The 23,446-nt window shown below is 38.9% G+C and overlaps 1 protein-coding gene across 3 annotated transcripts in view; it reads left to right on the top strand.

Moving 5' to 3' along the window:
• The window catches only part of LOC114642862 (gastrula zinc finger protein XlCGF57.1-like), a 477,081-nt gene extending 459,410 nt beyond the window's left edge, over positions 1–17,671 (top strand). For all 3 annotated transcript variants that reach the window (XM_051921756.1, XM_051921755.1, XM_051921757.1), the window contains one exon: positions 16,002–17,671. In XM_051921756.1, the coding sequence (XP_051777716.1) occupies positions 16,002–17,353 (1,352 nt within the window). In that variant the 3' untranslated portion in view covers positions 17,354–17,671. The remainder of the gene's footprint in view (positions 1–16,001) is intronic.
• Positions 17,672–23,446: the final 5,775 nt, after the last annotated feature.

Here is a 23,446-nt window from a genome sequence, read left to right as displayed (position 1 = left end):
CAATAAAAAATAAACATGTCTTTCTGGATTGTTTGAAATTCAGCCACTGTGGGGAGATGCAGGGTGTTCAAGTTTGTATGGGAAAAAAAATTAAAATAGAACTTTCGTCTTCAAACTTGATAAATATGCTCTACAAAATAAATAAATAAACACGTACTTCAGTGTTTTTCAAAATGTAACCCCTGAGGGGGAGAAAAGGAGGGTTAAACATTTTTAAACTAACACCCATATATTAGAATCTACTTGACTGAGATACACAAGAATTATTATACAGACTCTTCAATACATAGAAATAAACACATATTTCAATACTTAAATGAATATGTGCTTCTACATTAAAACATTTTAATTTTCATCTTTTTAACATGCACACCAATTGTGTAATTTATTGTGTAATTATAAGCTAATAAGAATTGTAACAAAATAATAGTCGTAGCGTTCATACTGCACGCACACCACCGCTGAGAATGTAAGCAGCAGCACAGAGCTGGCTGCTTCAATCTAAATGCGACATTTGTCTGTCTAGGGCAGGGGTGTCGAACTCCAGGCCTGGATGGCCGCAGTGGCTGCAAGTTTTCTTTCTAACCCTTTTCCTAATCAGTGACCAGTTTTCATTGCTAATTAACTCCTTTTCTCTTCATTTTAATAAGCCCTGTTTAAAGGATTCAGTCCTCTGAATTGATTTGTTTCTTCATTAAATGGCAGCCAATCAGAAATCAGATGTGAAACGAGCTGACAGATGACCAGCTAAATTGGGTCTTCAAACTCCAACCAATTTCACTCCAATCACTTTCTTAATGAGAAGCCAATTCTTGCTGTTAATTAAACTCGTTATTTAATTCCATGGCTTCTTGCTGCTGTCGTTCTGCCACAGCACACATTCCCAAAATTGTTGTTTTTCTGCTTTTTCTAAGAATGCCGTCATAAGGTTTTGGTGACCTCAGAAATCAGCCTTACTGCGACCGTCCACTTTCTTTATTTTCAGATGTTCAAGTGAGCTGGTCATATGGCAGCCTGTTTTGTGTCTCATTATTGTTTGGCTGCTAATTAAGGAAAAAGAAATAACTGTCTTGGGGCCTGAGTCAAGTTAATTAAAAGAAGTAATCAGCACTAATTAAGAAGATAGTATGAATGAAAACCTGCAGCCACTGCGGCCCTCCAGGACTGGAGTTCGACACCCCTGGTCTAGGGAACACATCTACACGTTCGATATTACTTTCGGTTCTATCTTCTAATTTGTAAAACTGTACTTTTCAATAGAATTTTTCCCTTTTAAAACACTTTTTAAATAGATATCCCTATCCTATCACAACAAATATCATAAATAGATATTCCTATTAGTTTATTCTATTCAATATCCTCATAAATATAATATTATTAGAATTTCAGATCATGCATGATTTTTGTTAATAATTTTATTGTTTTATTGTAATTATTCCATACAAATCAATCAATTTTTACAAAAAATAGGATTGAGATTGAAAAACAAGTTGACCCCCACCCCTGAGAGAGACAGCATGGCCAACAGGGTAAAACTTAAACTCATCAATTTAGGTATGTTTACAAGCCTTAATAGGCCAATACAGATGGATGGAGAAGAAAAAGAAATGAGGAAATAATTGCTTCCTCTGTGCTTTAAGAGCTTATTCTAAAATAATCTCTAACTGAATATTTGATTTTTCCCAATTTCAAATAGTATAAAACATTGGTTTCCCACTGACTTAAAAGAGGAGAGTTAGGATTCTTCCAGTTTAGCAAAATAAGTCTGCGTGCCAAAAGTGTAGTGAATGCAATCACAGTTTGTTTGTCCTTCTCCACTTTAAACCCATCTGGAAGAACACCGAACACAGCTGTTAATGGGTTAGGAGGGATTGTGACACTAAGGCTGTCTGAAAGGTACTTAATCATTTTTGTCCAAAATGATGTTAATTTGGTGCAGGCCTAAAACATGAGAGCAAGTGAGGCTGGGACTTGATTGCAGTGTTCGCAGGTTGGATCTTGCCCTGAAAACATTTTGGACAGTTTTAGGCGAGACAGATGTACTCGATATATAATTTTGAGTTGAATAATTGTATGCTTTGCGCATATGGAGCTTGAGTTAAGTCTCTGCATTGCTACTTTCCACTCCTTTTCTGATATATTGATTTAGAGATCTTTTTCCCATTGTCCTCTTGGATCTTTGAAAAGGAGGGACTGTAAAATAATTTTATATATTGAAGAGATGGTGTCTAAGTCCTTGAGATTGAGCAATATTTTTTCCAGTATGGACGAGGGTGCAAGATGAGGAAAATTGGGCAGGTTCTTTTTAACAAAGTTCCTAATTTGAAAATAGTGAAAGAAATGTGTAGCTGGAAAGTTAAATTTGGAATGTAATTTTTCATAGGATGCAAAGATGTTGTCTATATAAAGATCTCTAAGCAATTTAATCCCAAATCTTTTCCAGATATTAAAAACTGCATATGTTTGCGAGGGTTGAAAGAGGTGGTTCTCTTGCAGAGGTGCAACAGATAAAAGCTTCTCCATCTTAAAATGCTTTCTACATTGATTCCATATTCTGAGTGAGTGAAGCACAATTGGGTTATTAGTATATTGCCAATAACTTGCATTTATTGGGGCACAAAGCAGGGAATATAAGGATGTACTGCAGGATTTTACTTCTATTGCGGACCAGACCTGTGTATGTTCATCTATTTGTATCCAGGTTTTTATAGCTTGTATGTTTGCTGCCCAGTAATATAACTGAAAGTTGGGTGGAGCCATGCCACCTTCTGCCTGAGGTCTTTGTAGGGTCGCTCTGTGGATATGTGGATGTTTTGAGTTCCAAATAAGTGAGGTTATTGTTGAGTCTAATTGCTTAAAAAATGATTTATTGATGTATATTGGAATGTTTTGAAAAAAAAGAAGCTTAGGAAGAATATTCATCTTAAGAACATTAATTCTTCCTGCTAGAGTGAGATGTGGGGTTGACCATCTATGCAAGTCTTGCTTAATTTTTTCCATATAGACGGCGAATTTTTGTTGATAAAGAGCTTTGTGTTTACTTGTGATATTTACCCCTAGGTATTTAAACTGATCTGCTATGGTAAAAGGTAGGGTGTCCAATCTAATATTATATGCTTGAGAATTCACTGGAAAGAGTACACTTTTATTCAGATTAATTCTGAGACCAGAGATCCTTTGAAATTCTGTAAGTGCTGTTAAGACTGCAGGCACAGAATTTTGTGGGTCTGATATATACATTACCATATCATCTGCATATAGGGAAATTTTCTGTTCCAGTCCTTCTCTGATAATCCCATTTATCTGATCAGCATTTCGACAGTGAACCACCAGTGGTTCAATGGCGATTGCAAATAGAGTGGTGACAAGGGGCATCCTTGTCTGGTACCACGTTCTAGTTTAAAGTAGTCTGAACTAATCTTTTTAATACAAACTGAAGCTTCTGGATTGGTATATAGTAGTTTGATCCATGCACAAAACTTCGGGCCAAACCCAACTTTCTCTAATGTAGGGAAAAGGTATTCCCATTCATTCATGTCAAATGCTTTTTCTGCATCCAATGATAACAATATTTCTGGGGTGTTTGACTTTGTTAGTGAGTATATTACATTAAACAGGCATCGAAGATTGGAAGATAAGTGTCGACCCTTGATAAATAAAGTTTGATCTTGTGATATTGCCGAAGGCAGCACTTTCTCCATCCTTCTAGCTATGATTTTTGAGAGTATCTTCACATCATTATTCAGAAATGAAATTGGTCTGTATGATGCACATTGTAATAAGTCCTTAATTTGTTTAGGATAGACAGTGGTTAATGCTTAGTGAAGAGTTTGAGGAAGAATTTGATTGTCTCTAGCTTCTGTAGATGTTGCTAATAGGAGGAGAGCTAGCTGAGCGGAGAATTTCTTATAAAATTCTGCAGGGTAGCCATCATGGTCTGCTGCTTTCCCGCCTTGAAGTGACTTTATAGCATCTAGTAATTCTGATAGCGCCAGAGGTTTATCCAGTTCCTCAGCACTAAAAGCATCTATTTGTGGCATCTGTAATGTATCCAGAAATACATTAGATTGTGTGTTGTCTTCTTTAAACTCAGTAGAATATAAGGATTTATAGTAGTCTCTAAATGTGTGCATTATATTTTTATGGGCAATGATTTCATCTCCGTTTGTGTTGATGATTACTGGGAGTGCATTGTGAACTTCTTGTTTGTAGATTTGTTGAGCTAAAAGCTTATTAGCTTTCTCTCCGTGTTCATAGTAATGATGTCTGAATTTATAAATTAGTTGTTCAGTTTCTTTACTTGTCAAGAGGTTGAGTTCTGAATGCAGAGCCTGCCTTTTCCTATGTAGAGCCTCGTTTGGAAGCCAGGCATGTTCTTCATCTATTCTAGTAATTTCGCTTTTTAGCTCTGATACATTCTTGGTTTCTAATTTATTCCTGTGGGAGAGATATGAAATAATCTGTCCTCTTAAGAAGGCCTTTAGAGTTTCCCAGAGTATTCCTGAAGAAACCTCTCTAGGAAGAAACTGATTTGTTTGGAAATAAATTCTGTACAATTCTTGTCTGCTAATAGGAGCGGGTTAAGACGCCATCTGCGAGGTGAGTGTGTGGGGCATAGTGACTTTAGCTCCAAGATCAGAGGTGCATGGTCGGAGATAACAATAGCATCGTACTTGCAAGATTTAATCATAGGCAAGAAATTATTATCTATAAAGAAATAATCTATTCTTGAGTAGCAATGATGTACTGGTGAGTAGAAAGAATATGTTCTTGAGTTTGGGTTTAGAAACCTCCAGGGGTCTGATAAGTTGTGGTCAGTTACAAACTGTGTAATTGTCTTTGCAGTGTTAGATGTCATTCCCCCTGTGACAGGAGTCCTATCTAAGAGTGGATTTAAAACACAATTAACGTCCCCAGCCATTATAATGTTATGAGTGTTCACATTGGGGATGGATGCAAATATATTTTGTATAAATTCCTTATCATCAACATTAGGTGCATAAACATTTATCAAAATCATATTACAGTTAAATAAGTTGCCCATGACCATCACATGTCTCTCCCTCAGGATCAGATATTACATCTGATGCTACAAATGAGACTGTTCTATGTTTGAGGATTCCTACACCTGTAGTTTTCTTTGTAAAGCTAGAATGGAACATTTGGCCAGTCCAGTCCTTTTGCAGCCGGAACTGATCCTTGCTTAGTAAGTGGGTCTCCTGTAAAAATACTATTTGTTAGGTGAGAGAATACTTTCTTTCTCTTTAATTTGTGATTCAGTCCTTTAACATTCCAGCTCACAAAGTTAACTGTCCCATCATGGAGACATTGATTCTGAATTTTTGATGTCATTTTGTAGTCTTAACTGGAAGTGAGACAGCTTTAACCTTAATTTCCGATTTCCCCAAGAGGTATTGCCATACTGCCTATTGTTATGTTGGAAGTTGTAATTATTACATGGATAAATTAGATATAATTTACTCTCTTTCTCTCCCCCTCTTATCCCCCCACCCCCCATTTTGCTTCTCCACATGAGGCTGGACCCCACTTCACAAAGTCTCGGTCCTCTGACATACCTAGAGACAGAGCACGTCCAAAGCAAAACAAGCCCCCACACAGCAGCGTTTTAGGATTAAAAGTAGAGATATCTGTTGCCACTATAGTCAAAATACTATATGCTTAAACATAATCATTAACAAACTATAAGCATAAAATATAACCTTCAGCAATCTTAAAGTATTAAGATGATAAACCCAGGGAATGGTGTTAGAAAGTGGTCCAGGATATGCATAGTAAGTCTTAATGCAATAGTAATAATAACAATAAACCAACGGTATGTTGTTAAACAGTCTCCTTTAGGGTAGAAAAAAAAAAAAAGTAAATTTCTTCCACACACACGTCTATAACTGTAATTAAAACATAAACAGAAAACGTCCGAGTAATGAAAAGGATGTATAATTATAATACCTGTATAATACCCGTATCATTACAAGTGGATCGGACAGCAGGTTATATATCCTTGCCATGCCATGACAGGATGCGACTCATTGTGTTTCAGATTAGTGTCTGGATCATATTTCTTAATTCCTTTTCTGCTTCCTCCTTGCTGGAGAAGACATAGTTTTGGCCTTGAACGTCTACTTTCAGTTTGGCAGGATACAAGAGGCTGTTCTTGATATCGGCTTGCCGTAACCGCTGTTTAATGTTGTAGAAGGCTGCACGTTTAGCAGCTGTTGCGGGAGAGAAATCAGGGAAAATACGAATGTGGTTATTTTCAAATATAATCTCTTGCTTGTGTCTGAGGAGTGCCATCACATCTAGCTTACATAGTAATCTCTCGAAGTGATAATAACAGACCTAGGTCTAAAGGTATTTGACCCGCGTATGCGATAAGCAGCTGCTATCTCAGTATCTGATTTAAAGTCCTCTCCAATTATTTTAGAGAATAGTTCAGCTGCGAATTTCACTGGGTTTGGACTTTCACGATTCTCAGGTAGACCTTCGATTCTAATGTTATTCCTTCTGCTTCCATCTTCCAGAGCAGCAAGTCTGTATCTGAGTTTTTTGCATTTGGAATTGGCAGCTATTGCTTTTCCATCAGCAGTGGATGCTAGATTTTTGGCTGTTTCAATTCGAGACGTGAATGCCTGCTTAACATCCTCCAGCTGATCGGCAAGTGTGCTCAGTTTAGACGCGTTTTCCTGAATGTGCTCTTCTATTTTATCCAGCAGACCTTTAAAGCCTGCCTCAAAGCTAATATATACGCATTTCTCCGAGTCTTTATTATCCTGTCGCAGCACTTGCAGCTCCCGTCACAGCTTCTCACTTGCCTTCTCGCTTTTCTTTATATCATTCTTTATCTCTTGCTTGAGCTCAGTGATCATCACCTTCAGCTCAGACAGATCATTTCTGCTTTCGTGCACCGTAGGTGAAGCGACGAGCTCTACTACAGCCGATGTTCCCTGCTTGCGTGGAGTAGGTGAAAGCGCGGATTGCAAGGCCTTTTCCAGTTTCAAATGATCTTCTCCAATCGGCAAGCTATCCTGACCTGCGTCACTCGCACATTCGCTCCCCATTTCACTCTCAACTGGAGACGATGCAGCGGACCGTGGTCCCGAGGAGCCTGGGCTTTCGCCCATCTGTTCCAGGTCAGTATATGAAAGGCCATACCTTGAGCTTGAACTTGGACTTGTTGGTCTGGGGTTGGATGTAGCTTTAGTTTTCTTTTCCATTTCTTTCTGAGCCCCTTTCTTGCTGCCCATGTTTATATATGCTTGCATATATTGTAGTAGAACCCTCGGGTTGGATAAATACAGGATATCTCAGGATATTAAGGAAATTATATAAAAAATAACACAACTGCTAACGGAGCTCCGCTTCAGACGTCCATCTCTCGCAACGGACGAGACCCAGATCATGCACGCTTTTAAAAAATACCTTATTACAGCTACTATTTTGTCCCACAAATATTATTTATTTCACTCTTACACAATGGCTAACAAAATTTTGAACATTAGTGGGGAAATGATACGTCATTCTGTCGTTCCCATTGTAGGAGACAGGGCTTGCTTATTTCGAATTCTGTCTTTTTTAATGAACAATACCCAGGAAATGGCAATGAAAGTATGTGAGCAAATCATTAGGTATGTAGTAGACAATTGGATTGAGTTTTCAAATATGTCTCATGACAGCAATGGTGACAACTACTCCACATTGACTGAATAGTATGCCAATATTTTGCAGACATTGACTTTTGAAGGTCTATTTGAGCTAGAAGCTGCAGGGCAACCATTTCATTTTTCCTTTGAGGTTTATCGTAATGGCATTCTTTATGTAAAATCAGATGTTGAAGGTCATCCTGTGAGACAATTACGGGTTACACACAGTCTCTGAAGTGGTCATTTTGATGCCTATCTTCCACATTATTCAGTTAGAACTGAAATATTAACTTCACATGTATCTAAAGCTAATTCTGTTATTTTTGCCAAAAAGATAACCAAGCGACGTTTAGAGATACCCTCATCTCAACATTGCCCTCAGTCTTCATAGTCTTCCTCTTCTTCCACAAATCAGCACTTTGTCTGTATTGCAACGATCAATAGTAACCCCTTCTCAGAAGGGAAAGAACAAATGCAGAGCTAGATACACAAATGCTACATGATAGAACCAACTTTAAAAGGCACTTAAAAATATGTACAAAATAACCCCATACCAAACCGTACAGCTGTGTCTCAACACCGAAAAAATTATCCTTAATCAAATAGGCAAGTAGTTACAAATTATCAGCAGGTACATCCAGATAAACACAGAAAGACCGTGAGCAAGTAGCAGCACACACATCTTCAGCAGCATAGAGCAACTCAGTCTCAGTATAGGCTAAATAGAAAACTAGCATGGAAAGTTAAAGCTCTTTCACGTATGACATATGGTCCAAACTTGGCATCCAAACACAGCTGTCCAAACTGCTTATTTTGAAAGTGGCTGCTCCACTGATGCTGCTGCAAAACCTACACCCGCCCAAACTCTGTAATGGAACCAGGCTGCAGATAACAGCATTAAAAAGCAATTTTGTTGAGGCGACAATATTGACCGGATGTGCTCGAGGGCAGTCAGTGCTCATACCACGCATACCCTTTATACCCTGTGATTTCCCCTTTGAATTCAAGAGATTGCAGTCCCCCATTAAGTGGACTTAAGGGAAGACTGTTTCTCACACGGTCAATTTTATGTTTCATGCTCGAGAGTCAGCTTACCCAGCAGTCTGGTCATCTTGGCACAAGAAAAAAAGACTTGAAACATTGTTTATAAAGAAGTGCTCTAAATGTCGTATGTAAAGGGTTAGTTAAACTAGTTTTGATGATCGAATTTCATGTGGGCAAATTATATATATATATATAAATATGATTTGAATAAGAATAAAAATAACAAGGTAGTTAAGTTGTCAGATGACGCCAAGGTAGGTGGATTTGGCAGCTAATCAAGAATCTGTTAAATCATCATAGAGGGATTTGGACAGTACACAGGCTCAAGCAGATTTGTTGAAGATGAAATTTAATTCAAGTAAATACAAAGTATTACATGTAGGAAGTAAAAATGTATGGTTTGTATACACAATGGAAGGTCTGAAAATCTAAAGTAATCCTTATGAGTAGGATTTCTGAGTTGTAGTGAAGTCGTCACCACTGAATCCTAGAGAGTGTTCAGAAGTCATTAAGAAGGCTAAGAGAATGTCAGGTTATTTAGCGCCCTGATGTGTGGAGTACAAGTCACAGGAGGTTATGCAGAGGCTTTATAACACAGCGGAGGCCAAATCTGGAGAGCTGTGTGCAGTTTTGGTCTCCAGGCTATAAAGCAGACCTAGCAGAGGTAGACAAGTCCAGTGAAGAGTGACTAGGCTAATTCTAGGGATGTCGAGGTATGAGTTATCAGAAAAGTTTAAAAGAGTTCAAACTTTTCAGTTTAAGCATAAGGAGATTAAGAGGAGGCATGACTGAAATATTTAAAATCATGAAGTTAATTAAAGTAGTTGAGCTTTTCTTGGCTGTGAATTTTAAAAGAGTTAAACAGGGGGACGCTGTAGGAAAGGTTAAAGGAAAATTTCACATAAACATCAGAGAGTTTTTCTTCACACAGAGAACCACAGACACGTGGAATAAATTACCAGTTAATGTGGAGAGAAGGACTTTAGGGACCTTCAAAACTCGAGTTGATGTTGTATTTGAGAAACTAGGTGGATCAGATTGGCAAGCTTTGATGGGATAACTCACCAGTTCTCATTAATTTTTTTGTAAAATTTCCAATTTCTGTTTAAACAAAGGATAATAACTTTGCAAGGCTCTCACTTTGTTAACTTAATTTTTCTGTCTGGGGAGGGGGGTCTCTGGCCATTAGACTCACAGTATAGGTCGGCGTGAAAAGTAACGCACGTGGCTGCCACCACTCCCCAGTTCCTCCCAGAATTTTTGCTATTTCAATATGCAAATCAATATAAATAGCCCTGAAGCTCAGTGTTCTGTGAAAAGACGATGGCAAAAGCACAGGGGAAAATAGAAGAATTTCAGAGAATAAAAGCAAATAAAAGGTGAGTCATAGCTCACCGCCTGAGTGTCATAAGAAAGCTTATTAGGGTACAGAGAAAATAAAATAGACACACCATGGCAAAAAAAGCTTGAAATGTCAACTTTAATCTCGAAATTTCCACTTTAATCACAGTTTATTTTGTCATTAAAGTAGAACATCATAAACTTCATCATTAAATCGTTTAACTAGTTTCTCAAATCCCACCGTAACTAAAGTAGCAAGTTAAATGCTTTGTTTTGTATGTGTTCTTCTATGTGCTCTATTTGTGTGAATCACTACATGCTTCTTAAATGGGCTTTCTCTTCCTCCAACAGGACACAGAATCCATTGCATTCGTGATATTACAGCTCTCTGAACAATTTAAATACTGAGATGTACACTTGATATCATTTTCATGATGATAGGAATTAAAGCACACTATTAAACATGGGAACACGGTGACACAGTGATAGTGACGAGCTGGCGCCTCATCCAAAGATTGTTCCTGCCTCCGTCAAGGTACTTGCTGCGTCGTGCGCGACTTTTGATAAAATAATTTATTGCAGCAGGACTGTCTCTTTCAAACATACTAACCCCCAATTCCTGACCTTCCTTTTCTTTCTCCAAGTCACCAATTGTCACACAATCAGCTCTGTAATAGATGTCAAGCCATCTGTAAGCTTAGAATGCCGATTCTTCAAAATCTTTAAGGAACATTGAAATATCTTCGTAGCACATGTTTAATTATTCTATCCATCTATCCTTCCAGTGTTCCACCAGTCCCAGTAAGAATACAGCACGAGGCAGGAACAATCCCTGAACTAGCTAGTGCTGCAACACCATGTCCTCACATATTAAATTATTAACAATATAGATTATTTAAATGATGTTAACATTTTATCTGTATAATGTCTTCTTCTTCTTTTGGCTGCTCCCTTTAGGGGTCACCACATCGGATCATCATCTTCTATATCTTTCTGTCCTCTGCATCTTGTTCTGTTACACCCATCACCTGCATGTCCTCCCTCACCACATCCATAAACCTCCTCTTAGGCCATCCTCATTTCCTCTTGCCTGGCAGCTCTGTCATTAACATCTTTCTCCCAATATATTCAGATTCTCTCCTCTGCACATGTCCAAACCTGCACAATCTCACTTCTCTGACTTTGTCTCCCAGCCATCCAACTTGAGCTGATTCTCTAATGTAGTCATTTCTAATCCTATCCATCCTCGTCACATCCAATGCAAATCTTAGCATCTTTAACTCTGCCACCTCAGCTCTGTCTCCTGCTTTCTGGTCAATGCCACCATCTCCAACCCATATAACATAGCTGGTCTCACTACCATCCTGTAGACCTTCCCTTTCACTCTGGCTGATACCCTTCTGACACAAATCACTCCTGACACTCTTCTCCAATCCCCAACTCCACCCTACCTGCACTCTCTTTTTCACCTCTCTTCCACAATCCCCATTACTCTGTACTGTTGATCCCAAGTATTTAAACTCATCCACCTTCGCCAACTCTACTCCCTGCATCCTCACTATTCCACTGACCTCCTGCTCATCCACACACATGTATTCTGTCTTGTTCCTACTGATCTTCATTCCTCTCCTCTCTAGAGCATATCTCCATCTCTCCAGGATCTCCTCGACCTGCTCCCTACTATCACTACAGATCTCAATGTCATCAGCAAACATCATAGTCCATGAGGACTCCTGTCTAATCTTGTCTGTCAACCTGTCCATCATCATTGTAAATAAGAAAGGGCTTAGAGCCGAACCCTGATGTAATCCCACCTCCATTTTGAATGCATCTGTCACTCCTACCACAGACCTCACCACTGTCACACTTCCCTCGTACATATCCTGTACAACTCTTACGTACTTCTCTGCCACTCCCGACTTCCTGATACAATACCACAGCTCCTCTCGAGGCACCCTGTCATATGCTTTCTCCAGGTCTACAAAGACACAATGCAACTCCTTCTGGCCTTCTCTAAACATCTCCATCAAAACCCTCAAAGAAAAACATTGCATCTGTGGTGCTCTGTCTTGGCATGAAACCATACTGCTGCTCACTAATCATCACCTCACTTCTTAACCTAGCTTCCACTGCTCTTTCCCATAACTTCATGCTGTGGCTCAATTTTATCCCCCTGTAGTTACTACAGATCCACTCCTCAAATATCCTCTCACTTTCCAAGATTCCATTTAACAATCTGGTTAATGTTCAGATCAAGGAACTGAGAGAGAGCCATGACAAAACCTTAAGCTTGGGCCTCTTGAGGAGTCCATTGTAAATTCTGGGGTGCAGTTCTGATCATTATCCTTTTTTCATTTTTAGCTTTTATAGATGGTGTGTTGTTTGCTTCAGGATTTTCTAATATTTAATTGAATCCATTATTCCCTCTACAAGTTCACAGTTTCCGGTGCTCCTGGCTTCAACACAAGCCTGAGACATGATTGATCTTCTCCCATCCTTAACAGTCAGAGACGTTTTCTTGTCATAGAATTCTGTGCCCTTTGTCCTCCAAACACACCTTTGCACATTTGGCCAAAATGTTATTTTTTGACTTCATCAGTTCACATGGTTTGGTTCCAAAATGCATCAGGCTTGTTTAGATGTTCATGTGCTACCTTTGAATTTTGAAGTGAGGACACAGGACATTTTTTCTTTTGATGGCTCTTCCTTGGAGGTCATATTTGTGGTGGTTTTGCTGCACAGTAGAACAGTGCATCACCACTCCAGAGTCTGACTACAAAAGACCACAAGAAAGATTTAAGACACAGGGGTTTAGATTTGCCATTCTAGCAATGCTATGATCAGTTGTCCTGAGAAATGTTGTCTTGGCCTTCCTGACCTCAACTTGATTTCCACCACTGATGTTAACTGCCATCTCTTAATAATGTTACCAACTGAGGAGGTGGCTACTTGAAAACTCTTTGCCATCTTCTGTAGTCTTTTCCTGCTTTGTGACTATCAATTATTTTATTCTTCAGAGTGTTAAACAGCTGCTTAGAGGAGCCCATGGCTGCTGATTGCTGGGACAAGGTTTGAGAAGTCTGAGAATTTATACAGCTTTGGATTTTGCATCACCTGGCCATTCGTAATGATGACTGTGAACAAGCCAAAGCCCTAAGGAGCCAATTAGGGTCTGACATCTTGGGGGAAAAAAGATATCTCAGACCTCCGATCTCTTGGGGTGCACAAACATTTCTGGGGTACTCCTTCTTTTTTCACTCTACAAATCAAAAATAAGACACAAGTCTTGTTTAAAATGCAGAAAAGAACGTTTTATCTTTAACTTTATGGCTTTTGGAGATTAATTCATCTGATATTGACTTAACTATTCACAGTAACAGTTATTTTCATCAGGGGGGTCCCCACACATTTTCATGTCACTGTATATGAGATGTCATGAAAGTTTTCATCTTGGTAATGCTACGTCTGAAAAGAACCATCCTCTCGCCAGTGTATATCGTGCATACATGTTATAGGACTTAAATGATGGAATCCTAAACTTCCTACTATAGAAAATGGTGGTGTATCTAAAATGATAAATTGCAATTATTTTTGAGGGATACTCTGATTTTTTTTGTCCCGTCCTGATCATATGTCTGGTTCTTTTCAAACAGTGCCATTGTTGACAGCTAAGACACATTTGTTTCCTTAGCGGTTTTCCTGCTTTCACTGCATTGTTGAAAGTCGATGTGCTCAGCTGTGTGTTGTACCTAAACGTTTCTCATCAAATTAGTTGCAGGAAATGTCTTTGCTTTAAATACACCACAACTAACAACTAACTTTTTCATTTTAAACTTTACAGAAAACATTCCTATCACATTTCAGGTACTTTAGATATTTCCACACAACAGTTATTTTCTTCATCAGTTTCCACTCTGTGCACTCTGTCAGATGTACGCGTGTCCTCAGCTTAACATATTCCATGTCATGAAATCAGTAGACCAGTCGACCAACTGCAAGCCGATTTCACAATAAACAGCAAAAACTGGGCAATTTTAATTCAAGACTGATTAATTAGTGTAACACTACTGTTTAATTCAGTTGTATTTCTTCTTTATAGCGCTCTTCATTGAGTGCAGGCTTGGACTGCTTGATGTTTGCAGCCATAACAGAGATAATAATTCCATACATGAACACACACATTGGATTAAATAGACCGTAAAACCTGGCAAATGTTAGCTTAGTCAACAAAAATAAGTCCTGATAGTAGATACCCTTTAACATTATAATGGTGAGTATAAATGTCACCAGTGTGTCACATAGGTTACCAGTCCTGGTGTCACCTGCCACTACCCTGTAGAGCTGAAACACCAGCAGCTGTGCTCTTCCTCCGTTTTCTCATCTTCTAATTCTTCTCTGAGGTCACTGCAGTTCTGTAGGCCTGTGCACTGAGGCGTCACTCATCCATTGCTCTCTTTTCCTTTGGTGAATGAAAGAAGACATTTTGTTGTTTGTTTTGGTGTCAAGTGGTTTTAGTTCAAGTGTGGATAAATGTCAGGACACATTCTAATTATTGAAGGTGCACTTTTCATGCTTGGCGTGGCATTTTGTTTTATATAGTACCCTCCATAATGGTGGAAGCAATGAAACATTCTTCTTGCATTTACACCTTTAATCCACCGTTTAAAATTACGAATTAAATAATTCAGATGTAATTAAAGTGCAAATTACTGATTTTCATTTAAGGGGATTTGCAAACATTTCAATCACACCTTGTAGAAATGACAGCACTTTTTCTGAATCGTCCTCCCATTTCAGGACAACGTAATGTTTGGGACAATTGGTGCCAGAGGTGTTTGTGATTCCTCAGGTGTGTTTCATTGCTTTAGTCTTGCAGGCCTAAGACACCTCAGCTTACTCCTACCTACAGACTACCTTTGGTCTCTGTAGTTGCCATTGTTCAACATGAGGGCAAGAGCTGTACCAATGAAAGTCAAAGAAGCTGGAAAATAATAATGAAATCATAATAGACATCGAAAAACCTTAAGATTACCCAATTCAACTGTCTGGGATATCAATAACAAGAAAGAACACACTGGTGAGCTCAGTAATCACAAAGGGACTTGTAGGCCAAGTAAGACCACCACTGCTGAAGACAGAAGACGTTGCTGCAGATTTCAATTTGATCACGACTTGCATACCCTGATGGTAATGATATTGCATGTATCTCTCTACCGTCTTAAGTATACCATCCCATACAGATGGCATTACATGGCACAGGGTGACTGAGAAATTCCTCACCAGTCAGGCAGTTCACACTGAAAAGCTGCCATCGTCAAATAACCCATAACTGTTAAGACCTGTAAGAGAATTGGGATTGTGTGATTTCTGCATGGTGGTCTCTGTAATGAAGGCTGCAGTTCAGCACACACTTCAAAGAGGTTGACAGTAGGGAGTCTAAATCAGCTAAGTCATCATCATGAGCCAAAATGTCATTGTGATACATCAAAACTCACTTCTTGTGTAGCCTGTCAAACATCAGAATGTGAAATGTGTCATGAAATGAGATTTTCTATTCAGTTCTTCATTTTTCCACCTGGAGTTGCTAAAATGCCAACACAAATAAAGACTGCATGGGACTTAAAAATGCTCAAAACTTGAGGGAACGTTGAGCCAATTTAAATGGCAAGTTCGAGTTTTATAAATCCTAACTTTTGCATAAGAAACAACTTTCATATATGTGGCCGAGCATAAGGAAGTTTTATACATGTGGCTCTACTGAGCAGTTGTAATAAAGGACATAAAATTAACAAATTAAGTGTGTTTTCTAAGTACAACAAAAGTTTTATAATTGCTTATGCTGATTAAAGGTTGTTCCTAATTTCAGCCATCATGTATTTAATGTGAGTTAATGTTGATAATAAGGCAGCGAATTGATAATAAGCTTTTTTTTCCCTTTTTGTTTTAAATTTTACACAGGTAAGAAAAATCACTGCAGTGTGGAATGTGGCAGAGAATTCTCTAACAGGAGTGCTCTTCAGAAACACATGAGAGATCACACCGGAGAGAAGCCATATTGCTGTAATGAATGTGGTAAACAGTTTTCACAAAAATGTGATCTTCAAAAACACATGAGAGTTCACACCGGAGAGAAGCCATATTGCTGTAGTGAATGTGGTAAACAGTTTTCACAAATGAGCAGTCTTCAGAAACACACGAGAGTGCACACTGGAGAGAAGCCATATTGCTGTAATGAATGTGGCAAACAGTTTTCAGAGACGAGCAATCTTCAGAAACACATGAGAGTTCACACCAGAGAGAAGACATATTGCTGTAATGAATGTGGTAAACAGTTTTCACAGATGGACAGTCTACAGAAACACACTAGAGTTCACACTGGAGAGAAGCCATATTGCTGTAATGAATGTGGTAAACAGTTTTCACATATGAGCAGTCTACAGAAACACACGAGAGTTCACACTGGAGAGAAGCCATATTGCTGTAATGAATGTGGCAAACAGTTTTCACAAAAAAGCCATCTTCAGATACACACGAGAGTTCACACCGGAGAGAAGCCATATTGTTGTAATGAATGTGGTAAACAGTTTTCAGAGACGGCCAGTCTACAGAAACACACGACAGTTCACACCGGGGAGAAGCCATATTGCTGTAATGAATGTGGTAAACAGTTTTCACATAAAGGCAGTCTTCAGATACACACGAGAGTTCACACTAGAGAGAAGCCATATTGCTGTAATGAATGTGGCAAACAGTTTTCACATAAAGGCAATCTTCAGATACACACTAGAGTTCACACCGGAGAGAAGCCGTATTGCTGTAATGAATGTGGTAAACAGTTCTCACAGGTGGACAGTCTACAGAAACACACGAGAGTTCACACCGGGGAGAAGCCATATTGCTGTAATGAATGTGGTAAACAATTTTCACATAAAGGCAGTCTTCAGATACACACGAGGATTCACACTGGAGAGAAGCCGTATTGCTGTAATGAATGCGATAAACAGTTTTCACGGATGGACAGTCTACAGAAACACATGAGAGTTCACACCGGAGAGAAGCCATATTGCTGTAATGAATGTGGTAAACAGTTTTCACAAATGAGCATTCTTCAGATACACACTAGAGTTCACACTGGAGAGAAGCCATATTGCTGTAATGAATGTGGTAAACCGTTTTCACATAAAGGTAATCTTCAGATACACACGAGAGTTCACAACAGAATAAAAACAGTAGCAGTTCAAAAATCAGTCCAGAAAAACAAGAACCCTTCAGGACTCAAGAGTAAGGTTCAGTCATGTCCTGAAAAGTAAGCAAACTAAACTATTGTTGAGAAATGAATCTCAAAGAGAAGCCATATTGCTGTTTCGAATGTTGCAAACAAATCTGTCAGAGCAGTACACTTCAGAGACACACCAGAATTCCCACCGGAGAGAAGTACAACTGAACTGTCCTGACTAAAGAGTGAGGTTCACTCCTGAATGGACAGTAAGCACATGTAACGACTCAAATCCATCCTACTTAGTGTTGTGTCAAAAACAAATCAACATGGAGGAGACATAGAAGTTTATATCCTTTTTCCTTTTCTAGAAACAAAATAAAGAACAGGGCGTCATACAAACAGCTTCTCACCAAAGGCTCTACAGCAGGCATGCGCAACCTTTCCGCTATTGACGGCCGCACTACAGACTTTTTACTTTAATAACGGCCGCACTACAGACTTTTTACTTTAATAACGGCCGCCAGTAAGTCCAAGTAAACTTAATAATGTTTTATGATTTATGTAAAAAATTTACAGATTACACATTAAAACAGAGTATGATATATCTGACAATATTCAATTTACTGGTCTACATATGTAAAAAAATGTCTACGAAACGTCATATAGGACAAAAAACCTTTACAGCAATTGTTTCAGGAAGTTTGGAAAACATCGCCATTAATGGCTTCCTTGCTCTTGCATGTTTGCAGACAGACTTGCAAAGTCAGGGGACTCGCTGGAGACCATTAGCCGTATTCCAGACTCTAGATTGCTGTCTACCAATCGGGTTTGGTACTTGTTTTTCAGATATTTCATTCTGGAAAACGCTGCTTCGCACAAATAAGTGCTTCCGAAAAGAACGAGAATGTTCCTGGCCAGTTCTCGTAGTTGTGGGTATTCTACTGCTGATTTCCACGATGAATATATAAAGGGCAACATTTTGGTCAACATACCGACCCGGCTAAGGAAGGTTCTGCGGTGTTTGAGATTCTACACTTGCAGGAGTCTAGAGACCCCAGAGTCCAAATCGGCTTTCGGCGTCACCATACCGACCCGGCCGACAAAGATTCCGCGGCGTTGAGACCCCTTACTCACTGGAGTCCAGAGACCCTACACCTGCACGGCCGCCATTACGTACACTTTAATATACACGTCCACTGCCGCCAAAGTCCTTGCCCACGGCCGCATGCGGCCGTACGGCCGCAGGTTGCGCACAGCTGCTCTACAGCCTCCACCATGTGCCTAGCTCTGTTTTCATAACATACGTATTACATATAGAACTATTTACAATATATTATACACATTTCATCAGAAAAAAGAAAATAAAACACTTTACAATATACATAGCCTCACACAATAAATAATAGTTCATCCATCCATCCATCCATTTTCCAACCCGCTGAATCCGAACACAGGGTCACGGGGGGTCTGCTGGAGCCAATCCCAGCCAACACAGGGCACAAGGCAGGAAACAATCCTGGGCAGGGTGCCAACCCACCGCAGGACACACACAAACACACCCACACACCAAGCACACACTAGGGCCAATTTAGAATCGCCAATCCACCTAACCAGCATGTCTTTGGACTGTGGGAGGAAACCGGAGCGCCCGGAGGAAACCCACGCAGACACGGGGAGAACATGCAGACTCCATGCAGGGAGGACCCGGGAAGCGAACCCAGGTCTCCTAACTGTGAGGCAGCAGCGCTACCCACTGCGCCACCGTGCCGCCCAATAATAGTTCAGCTTTATTATATTATATATTTTGCTATTTTAATATAAGAAAACATATCTTGGCAAAAAAAGAACAAACAGCTTCTCGCCAATGCTTATTAAATAATAAATCAAATCAATTACTAATAATTATAAACACAAACTATTAATACAAAATCAATAAAATAAAATGTAAAATAAAATTAAAATCCAAAATATACACATGATCATACTGTACACCATGCCGAATTATGTTTTAACACTGTGGCAGCGCACGAAAAGAAGAAATGCTTTTTTAAATTTTATTTTGTTTTTATTTGTTTGCTTTTGATAATAAAACATACAGAACTATATAAAAGAAATCAGTGGGGTGGGGGGGGGGGCACACAACCTATTTAACACTTGAGAATTACCAAATAATATACATGTCAAATAAATAGAATAAAATTAGAAAAGGCTTGGAGAGAGCAGACTTACCTGTACTGCAGTGGTTCTCAATCTGTGGGGCGAGCCCCCCTAGTGGGGCGCAAAGATGTGAAAAAAGAAAACAAGAATAAAAAATAAGAAAAATACATCTATTGAAACCGAAACAAATTAACTTAAACTACATTCTGATACTAGAAAAATAAATATAGAGTTAGATAAATATTGATAAAAGTTAAGGAGGTTTAATAAAATATGCATCTGTGATATATCATTAATTTAAAAAGAACAAATTGGTATTAGTGGGCTCATTTAAAAAAAAAAATGTTAGGGGGGGCGCGATTAAAACTGTTATGAAAACTTAAAGGTTGAGAAACGCTGCTGTGCAGCATCCTCCATCTCCTGAGGGTGCCTGCTGTCTGTGAGGAGTCACATCAATTAGCATCCGTACTCCAAATATGACACTAAGTTTACACAAACAATTGCTTTTGGTAAAATTCATAACTAAGATACAAAAATTAAAAAGACGGAATACACTTTGCTCCACATATTGCAGTACTGGATGTGCCAACAATTCTCACAAATTGGAATCTTCTGGGTCACAAAAGAATTCAGACTGGTGCCACCTCTAGAAGTGGACTTCGTTGGAGAAGATCTACACCGGGGGCTGTCTACCCTTTGTCATGGCATACCAGCCCAAATATATAAATGTTCTGAAATACCTGCATTTTATTTTGGTGTTAAATTGTTAATTACTGAACTGTTGTTATGTTAATCTAAAGGTGGAATTTCTTTTTTCTCCCACACAATGTTCTTTCCGAGAGCTTTTCTAAGGTACTAGTAATGTTCACCTGTCAAAGACTTGTGTTAGAGTGAATTTCAAAAGGATTTGATATGTTAGGACTGATAGGCACTGGCAGTGTGTCACCATGAGGAGGTCACTTCAGCTGTCTGTGCTAATACTGGAAAAGAAAAAGAAATGCCAGCAATTGTGTCTCAAATGTTGTAAGTCTCCTCAGCGTCACTAAATATTATTATTATTAATGTTATTGTCAAAAAGTTCAGTAAAGTCACGCCTTTGGACCAGATGGGGTTTCCTGTTCCTGAGAGACTTTGCATTCCACTATCTTGGTTTACCTACAGTGTGCTTACTTTATTGTTGTATATTATTTGTTAATTATTTGAATAAATTACAATCACCTGTCTGTCATCTCCAGTCATCTGACGGTGACTCCTGCACTCGGCTTTCTGTTGGCCAAACCCTGTGAATTAGCACATTTTCCAGAGGTCCATGAATCCCCTCTTTTACATGGTCTTTTGAGTTGAAAGCTAAACTAACCAACCCGAGAGCAAAATGGCTAAGGCAGTGTGTGCGGAGGAGCCTAACCTCATCTTTAGTGCACTGGACATCGATGTAGAAGAGAACATCTGAGCTGTCATCTCCACATTCAGCCAAACCCCAACTCACACACTGCAGACCACCCATCTGTGGGCGCCGCTACGGCCTTTCAGACAACGGGCTCAGTGCACTAAGCTTGAAGTGCTCGGCCGAGGCTGCTGACAGACGAGGATTCCATCTCACCGTTTGGACTGGGATGTGAGATCCTGTCCTTCCAGAGGTAACGTGTTGTCCATCAGGAGCTCCAAGCAGAGCGCAGATAGCAAACTGAGAAATGCAGTGAAGTAACCGATCAGTTAAATCACATCATGGCAGTAACACATGCAGTGTGCGTTCAGCTTTACTACGACTCTTTGTTTTTTCCCCCCATCGAGACAACTGAAGAAAAGAAACGCGCTGAACTGGAGGAGATTAGGATTTTGTACGTAATGAGCAATGTAATGAATTTAATTTAAGTGACGTTTCCCAGCACTGGTCGCTTGTGAACTTTTGTTTTTGTATCTGAGATATCATCACTTAAACAATTGGTGGAAATAAACTGAAGTCTGCTTAAGGAACTGGCTAAATAAATAGGCAGAAATGCAAAAATGTTTTATTTTTCATCTTCATATCATTTTAAAGACAGAATTATTGACGTAACCAATCAAAGTCCAACTAATTTGCATTGTTGTGTGGCTCTGAAGTATTAATTAATTAATCCTACTTAGAGCCATTCACTAATTAGTGTTGTACTGTTTGTTCATTTGTTTCTGTTACACAAAACTGTTCAATAAAGAAACCAAAATAATTTAATATACATAAGCACCTGATTATTAAAACTGTTTTCTATTAGAAAGTAATCCCTGAGTTATTCTGCTTTAAAAAAAATATTAATTAATTTGCTTGAAGGAAATGTGACAAATTTTAATTAATAAAAAGTGACTTTCGATCACAAATTTGAACTGAGAGATTAATTGCAATTGAATTTTTAATCAGGTGTCCTCATGCAAACACATAATTTAGAGCCATTACAAATGATGAAAATCATAATAATTGTGTACAATATCCAGCGCCATTTCTTGCTCTATGAAGTCTCCACAGAAGCAGAGGGCCAACGAAGCCACTAAGGGCCCCCAAGCTGCAAGTTCAGCCTCAGTATATTTGTGGAGTATGAACATCACCTGTCTGTGTGTAGCCAGCTAAGCCCCGTCATGTGTTTCATGAAGCACTTACAGTATCTGATTACAAATTAAACATTTGATTTAAACAAAACTCCGCTGCAGTGACAGGAAAGCTTTGGCTTGTGTTTGTGGGGCAATTAATTCAAAATCAATGATTATCACCAGACAGTCGTGTCGCACAATGAGTGACGTCTACCGCCAGGAATGATGGGAAGGCTGACTGAGAGTCAGGAGGAAAATAACAGGAGCGAATGTCACATTGATACCTAAGATGGCATGAGAAACGTAAAAAGAAGAAACTTGAAGAGAGAATGTGCACAGAATGAAGGTAAAGCATTTGTTAACGATGATGCGATGGATCAGAGGTGGGAAGAATAGAAATAAAACAACTTCGTTACTGTGCTTGAATAGAATTTTCAGGTAGGTTATCTGTATCTTTACTTGGGTATTTTATTTATTTGAGACTTTTTACTTGAATCTCATTGCATTTAAAAGGAAAAAATCTGTTCCCTATAACATAAATAAATCAATAAAACATCTGCAACTTACTATGTAACAACAACATGTATTTATATAGCACAGTCCGATGGCCAGGGAGGACAGAAAAAACAAAAAAAAACTCCAGACGGCTGGAGAGAAAAAATAAAATCTGCAGGGGTTCAAGGCCACGAGACCACCCAGCCCCCTCTGGACATTCTACCTCACATAAATGATCAGTCCTCTTTGTATTTAGGGTTCTCATGGAAGGACTTGATGATGACGGTCATGTAGACTTTTGGCTTTTAATCCATCAATGTAGGAACATCACGGTGCTTTGATCAGGTGGTGGAGGTGCAGGTCAACACCACAGAAAACTGGGAAAAGAAACAAGAGAGAGTAGGGGTTAGTACGGATTGTAGAGCCACCATGAATAGTTATGATAATGAACTGAATATACAGAGTATCAGGATTAAATGAAGGTGAACTTATCAGAAAGTCATGTTACAGTAATGTGTTTTCAGCAGTTTGTTAAAGTGCTCCACTGTATCAGCCTGGCGAATTCCTACTGGCGGCTTTTCCAGATTTGAGGTTCATAACAGCAGAAGGCCGCCTCGCCACTTCTTTTAGGTTTTGCTCTTGGAATTCTAATCAGACACTCATTTGAGGATCTGAGGTTACGATTTGGACTATAAGGTGTCAGACATTCTGATATATAAGATGGGGTGAGATTATTTAAGGCTTTGTAAACCATAAGCAGAATTTTAAAGTCAATAATTTTATTAAATTATTCGCATGTGTATGCGAAATTGAAGGACTATCCCATCTCTTATATATACAGTGGTGTGAAAAACTATTTGCCCCCTTCCTGATTTCTTATTCTTTTGCATGTTTGTCACACAAAATGTTTCTGATCATCAAACACATTTAACCATTAGTCAAATACAACACAAGTAAACACAAAATGCAGTTT

Source organism: Erpetoichthys calabaricus (assembly GCF_900747795.2).
Source record: "Erpetoichthys calabaricus chromosome 1 unlocalized genomic scaffold, fErpCal1.3 SUPER_1_unloc_23, whole genome shotgun sequence".
NCBI lineage: Eukaryota > Metazoa > Chordata > Cladistia > Polypteriformes > Polypteridae > Erpetoichthys > Erpetoichthys calabaricus.
The sequence above is the reverse complement of the archived record's forward strand: the minus strand, read 5'-3'. Positions and strand labels throughout refer to the sequence as shown.